Source organism: Numenius arquata, chromosome 2, assembly GCF_964106895.1.
Source record: "Numenius arquata chromosome 2, bNumArq3.hap1.1, whole genome shotgun sequence".
NCBI classification, from domain to species: Eukaryota; Metazoa; Chordata; class Aves; order Charadriiformes; family Scolopacidae; genus Numenius; species Numenius arquata.
This window is the reverse complement of record NC_133577.1, coordinates 53,063,542-53,075,653: the sequence shown is the minus strand read 5'-3', so window position 1 is coordinate 53,075,653 and position 12,112 is coordinate 53,063,542. Positions and strand designations below refer to the sequence as shown.

At 47.9% G+C, this 12,112-nt stretch overlaps 1 protein-coding gene across 1 annotated transcript; it reads right to left on the bottom strand.

Annotated features, from left to right (window-relative positions):
- Window positions 1-6,220: 6,220 nt before the first annotated feature.
- On the bottom strand, window positions 6,221-11,592 carry CST7 (cystatin F). The gene is made up of 4 exons (XM_074144251.1): window positions 11,467-11,592; window positions 7,450-7,622; window positions 7,029-7,145; window positions 6,221-6,546 (listed from the first exon to the last, which is right to left on the bottom strand). Exons 1-4 carry the CDS (start codon window positions 11,540-11,542, stop codon window positions 6,469-6,471), a joined length of 444 nt encoding a protein of 147 aa, XP_074000352.1. The 5' UTR covers window positions 11,543-11,592; the 3' UTR covers window positions 6,221-6,468.
- Window positions 11,593-12,112: the final 520 nt, after the last annotated feature.

Here is a 12,112-nt window from a genome sequence, read left to right as displayed (position 1 = left end):
TCAGTAAAAAACAAAAGAAGCCTAGCTGATAAGTTGCTGCAGGCTCTGACTTCTGGTCCAGCTGAGCCCTGCGTAGCCCTTAGATGAACCTTTAAAAGTTTATGGATTGAGATGGAGTGATACTTTAGTGTTAGGCTAAAAGGCTGGAGAGGTGTCACCTGGCTGGTGGGGGACAGACTTGTTGCAACTGGAACTCTGATGGGCTGAGAAAGGGACATACTTGCAACATCTCTTTCTGGGGAAACCCAGCACAGGGCAGGCTGTTTAAACAGCAGCTGGTTAGCGTTGCTCTGCCAGCCTTTGCAGCTACTTGTCCCGTTCTGGTAGGATATGAAAGTTGAACTCGATGGGATTCTTAAATTGAGGTTGTAAAAGCAAGTCTCCTGTGGGTCTTGCATTGTGCTGATGCTTTGGTAGCCTTGGAGGAAGCACAGCTTTGCTTGTTGTTGCATATTTACCTCCAGTGATTCATTTGCCAAAGTATCTAACTGAATAACTTGTGCTGTCTTTTGTAGTTAGGTAGACTTTGGCTGTTTTGGCATGCCAGATGTGATGGCTTTTGTGTGATTAATCCCCTTTTAAGCACTGTCCCTGTAGTTATGAAGTGGGAAAGAAAGTAAGTTGTGGTGCTGCTGATGCTTAAGTGGGGTAAGATGTATGAAGAGTTGTCTCTTGAGAGTTTTTCAGTTCTGACCCTTTTTCCACCACCTCACTCTTTCCTGGCTGCTGTTGGAGACTAACTTAGTACACTGATGATGCTGTGGTCCCACCATGAAGTTCTTGAGTCTTTTTTAGCTCTTTCTGAGCTCTGTAGCAAGTATAGCAGACCTAGAGGTCATGTGAATAACTTGCTTTTCTTGTGGAAGGGGAAAAGGGAATGCCAAATAGGACAGGTATCTAATAGAGCGTGGCTTTGTCTGGTGTGAGTTTTGAGCATTCTAGTCCAAACTATCAGACAGTGGCCAGGGATAAGTATTTCAGAAGCAGGTGCAAGAAGACTAGAAATGGCTAATCATGGCAGAACTGAAGCCCAGACCCAGCTTCCCCTAACCTGAAGATAGCTAATGCCCTTATTCACTGGGGCTCTTGCCTTCTGAAAGCTTCTCTTAATTCTGTGGTAGCAGGGAGGGTTGTTCTGCCAAATGCTACAGTCAGGAAAGGAGGCTGGACACCATGAAGATATTGGAGCTGTCTGCACAAGAGTATTCCTGTGGGGAGCAATTTGCCTATAAAATGCAGCAAGTCAGTGGTGAAGGCTGGTGCTTTAGCGTGGAGGAAGATGAGCTGAGGCCTTGGGCACTTGGGTTCGTTGTTGGCGCCGGTGTCTCATGGGAGTTCAAGTCCCTACTTCTCCTTTCTGCCTGGCTGTATGGGTTCTTTGCTGGCCATCCCTTCCAGCCGTGCAGAGTGGGCTGCTAGATACGGCTGCATTAGAAATAACTGCAGGCAGACAAAAGGCAGGCTCTGCACTGAGGGCAGGAGGTGAATTCTGGGACTGTAGGGTTTGGAGGCAAGAAGAAATTTGTGCCTGTAAAAGTTTCTAGTTTCTGGTGTCTTGTCCTGTCTGTCATTGTGGCCGCCCTGGGCAATAGAAATTTTTTATTGTTCCTGTCTGTGCTTTGTTGGAAAGTAGCTGAGTAGCTGTCAGTCTAAATGAGTTTGTCTAAAGGTTAAGCTTTTGGACAGAGTGTGCAGTTCTCAATTTAATTTCTCAGAATGAATAAAGCCTTTCTGTCCAGCCTCTACAAATAGAGTTCACCGAGTACAGGTCCAGTCAGTCAGCAGTTGCCTTAAAAAAAAAAAAAAATAAAGACCATTGGAGTCTGTGAAGCACCAAATGTAAGCTGTGGTAGGTGGCACAACTTAATATCATTCTAAGCAACAAACTTTGTATGGTGACAGGCTGCTGTCCTGTGGTACCACCACCATTGGTACCACCATTGCTGGTACCAATGGCTACCAGGCCATTGGTATTTCATTTGTTACAAGAACCTTAAAGCTCCAGCTCAAATGAAATGTTATGGATGTAAATATGGGTCAGTCTTTTCCTCAGAGTGAGGTGATCTGGCTTTCTCTTGTGTTTTGATTATGACCTGAAACTTGCCTGCAGGGTTTTTCAGCGCTGTGCTTGGCTCTGCAAGTTAGAGCTCAAGCTGAAGCAGAGTGGGATGGTGGCATGTGAGGCACCAAGGTCTGAGAGAAAGTCAGTATGCTTGATGTTTCCTGGTGAGAGAGATGTCTGGCTCAAGACTGTTGATGCCCCTGTGGCCACTGAAACTGAAAGGAGGCCAGTTATTGTCATGATGACTGCAACATTGGTGGGGGACCAAGACGGAACTGCAGTACCCGGTAGGGGTGTCATTGTGCAGTTTAAGGATCTTATGACAGGTATTTGAGTGCAGGGTCTGCATACCTCCTGTCCAAGGAGACCCAAAGTCTGGAGACCCTGAAAGGAGTGCCTTTCCTGAGCTCAGATAGTGTTGGCTCCCGTTCCTGGTGCTCTGCTGGATCTTGCTAGTCCATCCTTTGTATGCAGAAGTGGAGTGGTCTGCTGCAGAACCCAGATTAAACAGGTTGACTGACGCACAGCACTCTCATTACTAAGCATAAGGGATGCTTAAGAACAGTATTTTCAAAGAAGCTCGGGTGCTTTTAATCCCTCATGGTTCCTCAAATGCAATCCTCCCAGGGTAATATAGAAGAACTAAAATGCCTGTGGAATGAACAAACTGGCATAAATTCCTCTTTGCGCTCCTGTGAAGGCTGCTTTTACGGGCTCGTTCGGCTTCCACAGAAGCATGAGTCAATGGCATGTTAGAGTTTCAGATGGATGGTGACACATCTACCTTGAGCAATGGGAAAAGCTGGAACAAGTCAGGCTTGGAAAAAAAATGATTCTGACTTCTTGCTTGATGGTATCAGTGCGGGAACATGGCACCTTTACAGCTCTGAGGCTGGCTTTTCTCCAGTGTGGACACATCGCCCACACTGGAAGAAGCAGGAGCATTTACAGCAGTATCCAAAGATCTTGTCAGGGCAAGATTGTTTTTTGGTGGCAGGAGAAAGGGGTTGTGGCTCCCTGAGAAGGGAGGAAACCTTTTGTGCGACTCCCAGCAGAGCCTGAGGGTGCTTCCTGTGTCTTTCCCAAGCTTCTTTTGGGGTGTGGAATTGGAGAACAGTGCCTGCTCTCCTGAAGGGCTTGGGGGAAGTTTTTGCTTTAGTGTAAAGCCCTGCAGTAAAACAGCCTAAGGAAAGGGAACTGAGCTGGAGTACACCACAGCTGTGCATTTCAAAGGGATGTTTTGTTTTGCCTTAGTGGAACAGATGTTTCTGCACGGTATGAGTATCAAGAAGGTTTTGCTGAAGCTATTTAAAATGCTGTTCCACAGCGAAGCGCCATGTCCCTTTTCTGGAGCAAACTTCTCCTATAGTAGAGCTGCTGGAAGGTATCTCATGTGTGCCCCTGCCACTTTTACGCAAAGGTTGGTATCTCACTGTAAACAGCTGATGAAAGTGATTGCCAAGCGTGAATCTGAATCTGCTTTGCGGCAGTAACCTTTGCAGATGATATAATGACCTTCTAAGCTTCTGGGTCTGCCTGCTTGGTGTTCACAACAGAGATGTGGCGATGCTGACGCTTGGACCTTCTCATCTAGCTTGCTTAGAAAACTGCTGTAAAAGAATGAGCACATGGGGCAGCTCATCTTGCTGCTCTGTTTGAGGTAAGGACTGAAGATTTTAGCAGTAAGTGACTGTATTTGGCAGTATGTGAGTTTTTTCCTCCCAGCCAGCAGAAGTCTCCTTATCTTGCTGCTGCCAGTTAAACCTTGTCTTGGTTCTGTGCAGCTGCGTGCCTGGCTTCCCTAGCTGTCAGTGGGTCCCAAAATTCAGTCGGGTTGTGAAATCAGGTACAACTGGCACAGAAAGGCTTTCCAGGTCCTTATCGTGGAGCTGCTGATGCGAGGAGAATGCACAGTGGGAAGTCCGTCAGTCAGCAATGCTTCATATTTTGGTGGCAGGTGGTTTTGTTTCCTGTGCAATTTAAAAAGTAGGAGTGTGAGAGGAAATATTTGCATAGCAAAGCTTTTGAGCAAACGCCAGTCTCCGACTGAGGATCATGGGGCCCTGTGAAGCTCTGGTGAAATACAGGCTGGCTTGGTTTGAAAAGTACTGTGTGCAGGGAGGTCTTCTCAGTGGGCAGCCAGTCCCTCCGGCAGACTTAAGAGGGAACTCCTGTTCAGATGAGTCTAAGTGTCCTCATAAGCAGATGAGCCAAGAAAGTATGTCACGCACCGAGCCCAGTGCTCCCAGCAAACTAGAGAGAGATTTGAAGCTGAAGGAAGCTGCTCCTTCAGCTTGTTTGTAGCACTCTTGGATGAACCCATACTTCTGAAGCACCAGCTTTGGGTGTCCCAGAAGCTCTTAATGTCACTGCTGGGATTGTTCCTTTTTCTCCAGCATCTGGGGCTGGTAGGAACAACCTTCCCCTCTCTCCTTATGCCCTAAATCTTTACTGGAAATATTTATTTAACTGCCTTCGTAGCCTGGAATAGATGTCAGAGCCTCTGCAAGGATACGAATTCCCTGGAGTGAACTGGTGAATAGTTAACCTTGTAAATTCTAGCAAGGATGCAGAGAGCGGAGACACTGGCTTTTTGACTGCTGCATGTCATTGTGATTAAATGGCACTTGGCTGCAGTTCTTTAGGTCAGTGCTAGCAGTGTTCTCCTGATGCAAGACTCTTTAATTGCCCAAATCCTTCCTGAAGGAAGTGCTCTGGAGTGGTACAAAGACCTCAGTTGACCTTAGCTCTGCTCCTTTCTTTGGTGCTCATAACTCTTGTTACCTGGGGGGATGATGGATGCTGCTATTCCAGTGTGCCTTTCCTATTGTAATGCTGTAGTAAACACTCTGCTGCAGCTGTAAACATAAGGCTAATCTCTCTTTCCCAGAATGTGCTTGTCTCCTTTCCCACTGTGTTCTTTGCAGTGAGCTCATCTGTGTTGCAGTTAAATGTTGGCAACAGTTTTGTCTAAAACATGCTTCCAAACAAGCCTGTTCGGATAGAGAGGTCTGAATGATCTTGCTGCATTTTCCGTGAGAGAGCAGCAAGAGCAAGAGTTTGTCAGTCTGCGTGATGCCAGGCTCACCCAGCTTTAACTTTTTGTTTCTTTGAGAAATGGGGAGTTGCCTCGGTGAGGAGGCTGAGATGCAGCCCTTTTTGCGAGGGGCTTGAGGGGTCACACATGGGAGACTGTTGTGTGGTGTGCGTGAATCTCTGCACGGACCTAAGCTGACTGTGTGCTGCCTTCTCACCCCCACTGTGGCATGTGGCAAGGCTGATGACGTGGGTTTCTGAGCACCAGGCTGTCCTGCTGGCTGAAAGAAGAAGCGTGGATCTGTCTGGCCTGTTCTGGGCCCAGGCTGCCTGGAGCTGACAGCCTGGTTGGAAGCCCTTGGCACCGTGTGAAGCGCCCAGCTGAAATGGAAGAGGGATGGAGACCATTGCTAACCCCTTTGAGATTCAGAGAGCAGCTCCTGCTGGCTCCTCTTGCCCTCTTAGAAACTTAGTTGTGGACAGCTCGAACCACCATAGTTGGCTTTCTTTTTCCTTGTCTTTGGCGTCAGACTGTGAGCAGTGGCTTGTGTGATGGATGAATGTACATCCATCCATGGCCCTTCTAGAGGTTTCTTTTGAGTGCTTCTTTTTTTTCTAGCTAGGAGACTGCTGCCCCTAAAGATAAGACGCGGCACAGCTGTCTCTCTGGCAGTGGATGTTGAATTTGAAGTCATGCTGGGCCACCTTTGCAATCATGCCCTTTCATAGTACAGATTAGCTTTTGATTAAAGTAAAAGCACTGGTTAGACTGTGTAATTTCTGGGCTGTGGATGTGTTTCAAGACAGCCTTATCCATACTCTCGTCTTGAAGAAAGAAAACTCTACCTCATGCGTTCCTGACAGATACGTCTAACCTTTTCTCTAGCACTGGAGACTTTGTGTGTGTGTATATCCCCAGGCAAAATATCCCATTGTTGTAAAGCTTTCCTTAATGCTGCAGCCACATGTGCTGTGGTTTAGTCTTGTTTACGTAAATAGCTGTGTGAAGACTCATCACAGTATTCTGTCCAACAGATCTTCCTGGGTGTGTTAGCACTGCTTGGAAATTCAGCCAGAGCATGGATGGCTGCCTACTGAATGAATGACAACACGATCTCATCTGCAGTTTAGTTTTGGAAAAAGAGAAACAACTGGATAACAATAAATGCGGTCAAGGCAGGTCTTTTCTTTGTCACTCAGATTTTGAGCATCTTTCCAAGGGAGGAAAACGGCCATGTGCTTGGAGAGAAAAGTTCTGTGGCGATTCTGTACAGGCGATCCTCACTTCAGTTTTGGCCTCAACAGTCCAGGCAAGAGAAAACTCATGGTGGTAGATCTCCTGCAAGTCAGGCGCTCGGGGGAAAGGTGAGTCAGTGACAGAGAGCAATGGGGACGTGGACTTTATGTAACCAAGGCGTTATCCAGACCTCAAAATAGCATTTCAGTATCTGCAAATAAAGGGGGAATTGGTGACGAAGGTCTGGTGACTGCTGGTTGTTCTCAGCATTGTGGGTCATGATGGAGTAGGAAAGAACAGTATCTTTCTGTCTCCCCCCTTTATCCTGGGAAAAGTACTGTTTGCTCAGTAATCATATCTTAGTGGGAAAGCCCCTGTGAGGATTTCCCCCCACCCAGGAAATCTCTCTATTTAGCACATACTCGGTTTCTGCACAATTTCACTCGTTTATCCAGGAATATGGGCTAGATGGTTGTGTCTGGTTCAACTCCTAGCAGACGGGAGCCGCTCCTGGATGCGGGAGAGATCCTACGCTGCTTATACCGATAACCCTGCCTCACCCCAGCTGGCTCTGCACAGAGGTTTGTACGTCTGTGGGGACATGACAGACCTGCTCTGAAGGTGACTACGCAGCTGGAGATGGCCAAGAATTACTTGCAGTTACTGGGTACCCCAAAGGAATTGGACGCATACCTGTTGGAGGTTTTTTTTCTTCTGGAAGTGACAGCTGTCCAGGTTGGAGTGCTCCCTCTTCTCACACGTGGTGCGTCCGATTTCCACATGGAGCATGTATTTCAGCCCTCTGACAATCTAGAGAAAGCAGTTTCCTCCTTTGAAGTAAGGGCAGGGGAACAGGGGTTCCAAAATTTTGGCTAGGGATCAAATGCTTCACCTGTGAATTGCGTATGGTGGTGTGGGTAGAGGTGTGTTACGTTGAATTACTAGGGCTGGGGCTGGTGGGGGGGGAAGCCCTCCTGTGGAGCAGTTGAATGGGACAGAGGGACATGTACTGTTTATCTTAAGGAGGGTCAGGGCTCCCCTGTCCTGGGTGTTCTGTGGGAGGGTCAACTGGTGAATGGTTTGGAGGACCACCAGAAGTCTGGGCTCTTCTTACCTGTACCATGGCTTTGCTTATTTGTGATTCCTTGAACAGAAAGAGGTCATTGGAACTGTTGTTGTATCTGTAAACCCCAAAGCGAGCTGCCTTGCGAACTCCAGGATTGTCGGTGTCCATCGGGACAGGGAAGCCAGGTTTTGTGGTTGAATGAGGTGGTGGTACATGTGTAGCTGAAACAACACAAAACATGAGCGCACAACACATCAGATGCCTGAAATGGTGGGAGCTGCAGCCCTCTGAAATAACGCTAAACCTTCTTACTCGTCCTGCTCTAGTAGGAGGTGTCCCTGCCCATGGCAGGGGGGTTGGAACTTGATGATCTTTAAGGTCCCTTCCAACTCTAACCATTCTATGATTCTATGTACTCGTGCTTCAGAAAGACTGCTCACATCCTTCACAAAGTAATTTTCCGTTATATGTTTGAAATGGTGAAACAATCCTGGGGAATGAAGTAACAGAAAAAGATGGTGCTGGAAGGAGTAGTGGAGCTTCAACTGACTTAGAAGCCAGGGTATCATGAATATTATTTAGAACTTCTCTGGTACAACTCCCAGCTTATAGAAGGCTCAACTTTGAATCTCGTTATAAAGCTGGGTCATGGTGATCAGGGCACAGTATAATTTTGGTGACTTATCAAACACTGGCTGGCAGAGCCCTGCTGCTCTTAGTTGCCGTGACAAGTTTTACTTGCAAACATTAGTCTTTCCCACCCCCGTTTAATCCTTTGATGGCATCTTGAGACTTTTATTTTAGGGGGATTTAGGTGGTGATAAAGGTCGGGGGAGGATACTCTCCCTCAACATGCTGACAGAGGAGAGGGTGGCCCTCTTCTCTAGATGGGCAGGGTAGGGCCTGAGGCAGAACTTGGACTAGCTCCCCACTGCCCTGGAAAACAGGATGCTGAGTGCTGAAGTGCTGTTACCCTGACCCAAATGCCAAGGGCCATGGATTGGAGGAGCAAAGTGTGTAGGAAACGGAGATTGCGGGGCAGGACGGGACCCGTGAGCTTTCAAGTTTGAGCAGTTCTTTCCACACAGCCCTTATTACTATATATTCTTATTTGGTTGTGTGGCTAATTTCCTCATGCCCTGCTTGTTTATTCAATAATTTAAAAGAAGCTAGAAGCTTACAGTTGATGTCACTATTTCCTCCCCTTTTACATTTGCCTTCCCCTCCGGTTTTCCACTTCGGAAATACAAACAAGAGGAAGAAATCCTCAACCTGCGCAGGTTGCCGTACTGCCATGGCTGATGCCAAGACCTGCCAGTGCAGGCGGTGGCTCTTGGTGTTCACGCTGTGTGTGTGTAGGTAAGTGAGCCCGCCTGTACAAATGCGCACACAGAGCTTGTGCTAAATTTGCTGTGAAAGTCAAGCTTTTTATCACCTCCAGCTTTTTTTTTTTTTCACAGCTAGATCTCTCACTTACAGCCAAGCACACAGCACAGACTGTTTATTTAAGCCAGTTTGTACTGAGAAGCCTGAGTAGAAGAGAGAGGGGCAACCTGGTGACCTAGAGTTTATTTAAAAAACAAACAAACAAACAAAACAAAAACCATCGAAACCCCAGCATTACATGCCATCATTGGCACAGGAGGCTGCAAAAATTCAACTTTCAGCTTGCTGACGTATGTCCTAGTTACGCTATCACATCCTCCCCCGCAGATGGTAATGGCTACACCCCCCCTTTGTAACACTGCTCAGGGATTACACTGTTGACCTGCAAAGGAGAAACTCAGTTCCATGTCCTTCCTCAACCCAAGGATGTCCAAATTCACATCTCTTCCTGGCTGATACCCCAGGTTCCTTAATGACTCCCCCCCATGTTTTCTTGCAGGTCGGAGCTGAGACACCCAGGCCATGAGTCTGAGGGGAGCGGATGTTCTGCAAGTGGCTTTGTGTCTAGTGTGTAGGTGACAAGCTTTCCTCTCCCATGTCTCTGATCTATGTTGGGATGGGGTGTGCAGCCAGTGCTGGGCAACCTGACAGTGTTTTTTTCACCTTACAGCCCAGAATCCACTTACAGGTCCTGAGGCTGTTCTCTGTGGGATGATACTTCCTCCCTGCAGCAAGGGTGGGATTTCAGGAGTCACAGAAACCCACGACCACGCAGCCTAGGACTGAGGGTATTTCTCAGGCAGCACATCTTCTCCAGTGCTCAGCTCATAGGTAGGACTTTCCAAAGCATCTGCTTGTCCTTTTTTTGTGATCAGGGGCTCTGCCTGGGGGTTAAGGTGGTGCAAGCCTCAGGTGGTTCGTGAGGGCCGTGGAGTCAGAAAGGAAGCATGGGGCAGAGCAGGGCCTTGTTTTGGGCCTTGCCCATAAGGCCAGTCACCCTCTTCCTCAAGGATGCCATGCTTTTTCCTGTGCTATCAATACCAACTCGATAGCTTACGGAGAGGGGCTTTCTCCTGAGCTCCCCCAGCAGCTGAGAGCCGGTCACTGGCTTGGGCTCTTCTGGCTGCTCTCCGGGACCTTGCCTGAATCTATGCTCTTATACCCGTTGAAACGTCAGGTGTGGCAGTGGTGGGGGATGTTGACAGCAGTTATTGTCCTTTGTAGTAGGAGGAGATAACCGCAGGCTTTTTCAGTCTTAGCACAAAGTGACTTCGTGGCTTAGTAGCCCTCAACACTTCTCGAGTCGTGGTGACGTTTTGTTGGTTTTTTTTTTTTTTTTTTTTTTTAGGCATGGGGTGGCAGGGTGAGTGGGACTGGCTGAAGTCACGCTGTGTGTATGGGAAGAAAACTATGAAATGTTTTCCTCAAAGCAAGAGGCAGAGTCTAAAGCGCCCTTGTTCCTGACTCCAGTTCCTGGTAGATCCAGCAGGTCTACCAGTATTGGTGAAACACTTGTTCTCCAGAGGCACTGCATGACCTGGCCAGGCATCTACAACACTCAGAGGCCCAGAGGATGTGATCTCACAACCTGGGAAAACAGGTCTTGCTGCTCTACAGGGACCTGCTTAGGGCCAGAGCATTTGTATTTCAGACCCCATCCTTGCTTCTGGGTTTGGAAATGTGAAGAGAGAGGGGAAGACCTGGCCCTCCTCCTCTTCCTTCTGTTGGGCTGTAATAGGGTAGACTGTTTTCTTGCTCCGAGTTAACAGGCCACTGCCCATTATTAAGCAAGAGAGAGTTGTTCTTGCAGAGATGAGTTGATTGCTGTATTAAGGGGCCCTTGCTTATGCTTTCCTCATTGAGGGATAATTTGGGGGCCCCGTTCCTGCAGTACGAGAGCAATCCGGTGGGTGCTCTCTCCCAGCCTGCAGTGAAGCAAACGGGCAGATCGCAAGAGGTTGTTGGTTGGTTTGTTTGTTTGTTTCTTTTCTCATGGGGTGCTTTCAAAACCTCCTCTCCATTACTAGAAGCAAGGCTAGGCTTTATCTGTACATTTAATATGCAGCAGAGTTCCTGCATGCCTCTGCAACCCCCAAAGGAAACCGCAGCCGAAACAAAAAGCTACTGGCTAACCAAACACCATCCCTGGGCACGTTAGTACTTTTCTGTGCGTGGGAGCCAAAGTAAAACTGAAGTAGAGCTAAAACCTTCAGAGAGGGGGGAAAAAAAACCTCCCATCTGCAGCTCCCATTCTAAAGATTTAAGGCCAGCTGCAATCAAGACAGTTTCCTTGCTCAGCAAAGAAAGAAACGATATGGAGTAATGTTTCATTAAAGCCAGCTAATCGGCACTCAAGTGCCCATCTGTACTTAGAGTCAAATTGTTACCCACGGTCTTTAGATTTAATAATCAAGGTCATGCAGAGTTTAAACACTGACAAATAAGTTAAAACCGAAAGTTGACTTTAAAATCCTTAGATGATGTCCCTGGATAACACGGGTCGCTACAAGGGGAGAAAGTCTTTTAAGCAAGTTGGGTTTTCGGCTGCAGTCTGAACCCTGCAGAGCTGAGCCAGCAGGGGCAGCAGTTGGAGAAGGGTTGTCATTTACCCGTGCGTTAGAAAGCAGCACTCGCAGGACCTAAAGCATGAGAAAAACAGAAATTATTTCCCACTCTTACCATCTGAAGTCCCAGTGAAGCCCCAGTGTGCTAAACAGCAAAGTGCGGCGAAGGTGCAGGTGAACTTCACTGCCATCTCCACCACTTCAGAAGAGGAGCCCGCCAGCGAGAAGAGTGACTGCCCTGCTTCCTGCTGGGGAAGATGTGCCTCTTCAGCTACTCTTATTGGCTAGGAAGAATGAAAAAAATCACCCTAAAATCCCCTGAATCATCACAGCTCTGATGCAGACTTTGTCTCCTGCTGATGACCACACACCTCAGCACCACCACGAAGCTCTTGCTTGGTGATGTGATAGCAGCACCAGTCCTGCATCAGACGGGGACTTTTGCTTCGTGATCCTCAGGGGTAGTGCAGAAGCATGGGCAGATACGGGTGATGAAACACTGGGGTGTGGTGTGGGGGTGAGGAGAATAACAGTCATATGCTTTAATATCCATGGGGAAATGCATTCCCCAAGAACTGGGCAGTGAGCCCTGGGGATGTAATTCTTGACTTGTGTATGGGTGTCAGCATGGGGAGAAGCCTGATGGAGAAGATGAGCCCGGTGTCTTGCTTCCCCTTACATGGAGATGTGGGATTTGGGTGAGATGGACAAGGAAGTTTTAGGGGTACCTACCTGACGGTGCTGTGTGGAGCAGAGCCAGT

What these genes read in the sequence shown, in the direction of transcription:
- CST7 (XM_074144251.1), bottom strand. Translation starts at nt 11,542, where the DNA reads ATGGCAGTGAAGTTCACCTGCACCTTCGCCGCACTTTGCTGTTTAGCA. An exon ending in CTTCACTGGGACTTCAGATG is followed by an intron (nt 7,623 to 11,466) that starts GTAAGAGTGGGA and finishes GTGTTGTTTCAG; the next exon opens with CTACACATGTACCACCACCT. An exon ending in AGAAAAAAAACCTCCAACAG is followed by an intron (nt 6,547 to 7,028) that starts GTATGCGTCCAA and finishes CTTTATTTGCAG; the next exon opens with ATACTGAAATGCTATTTTGA.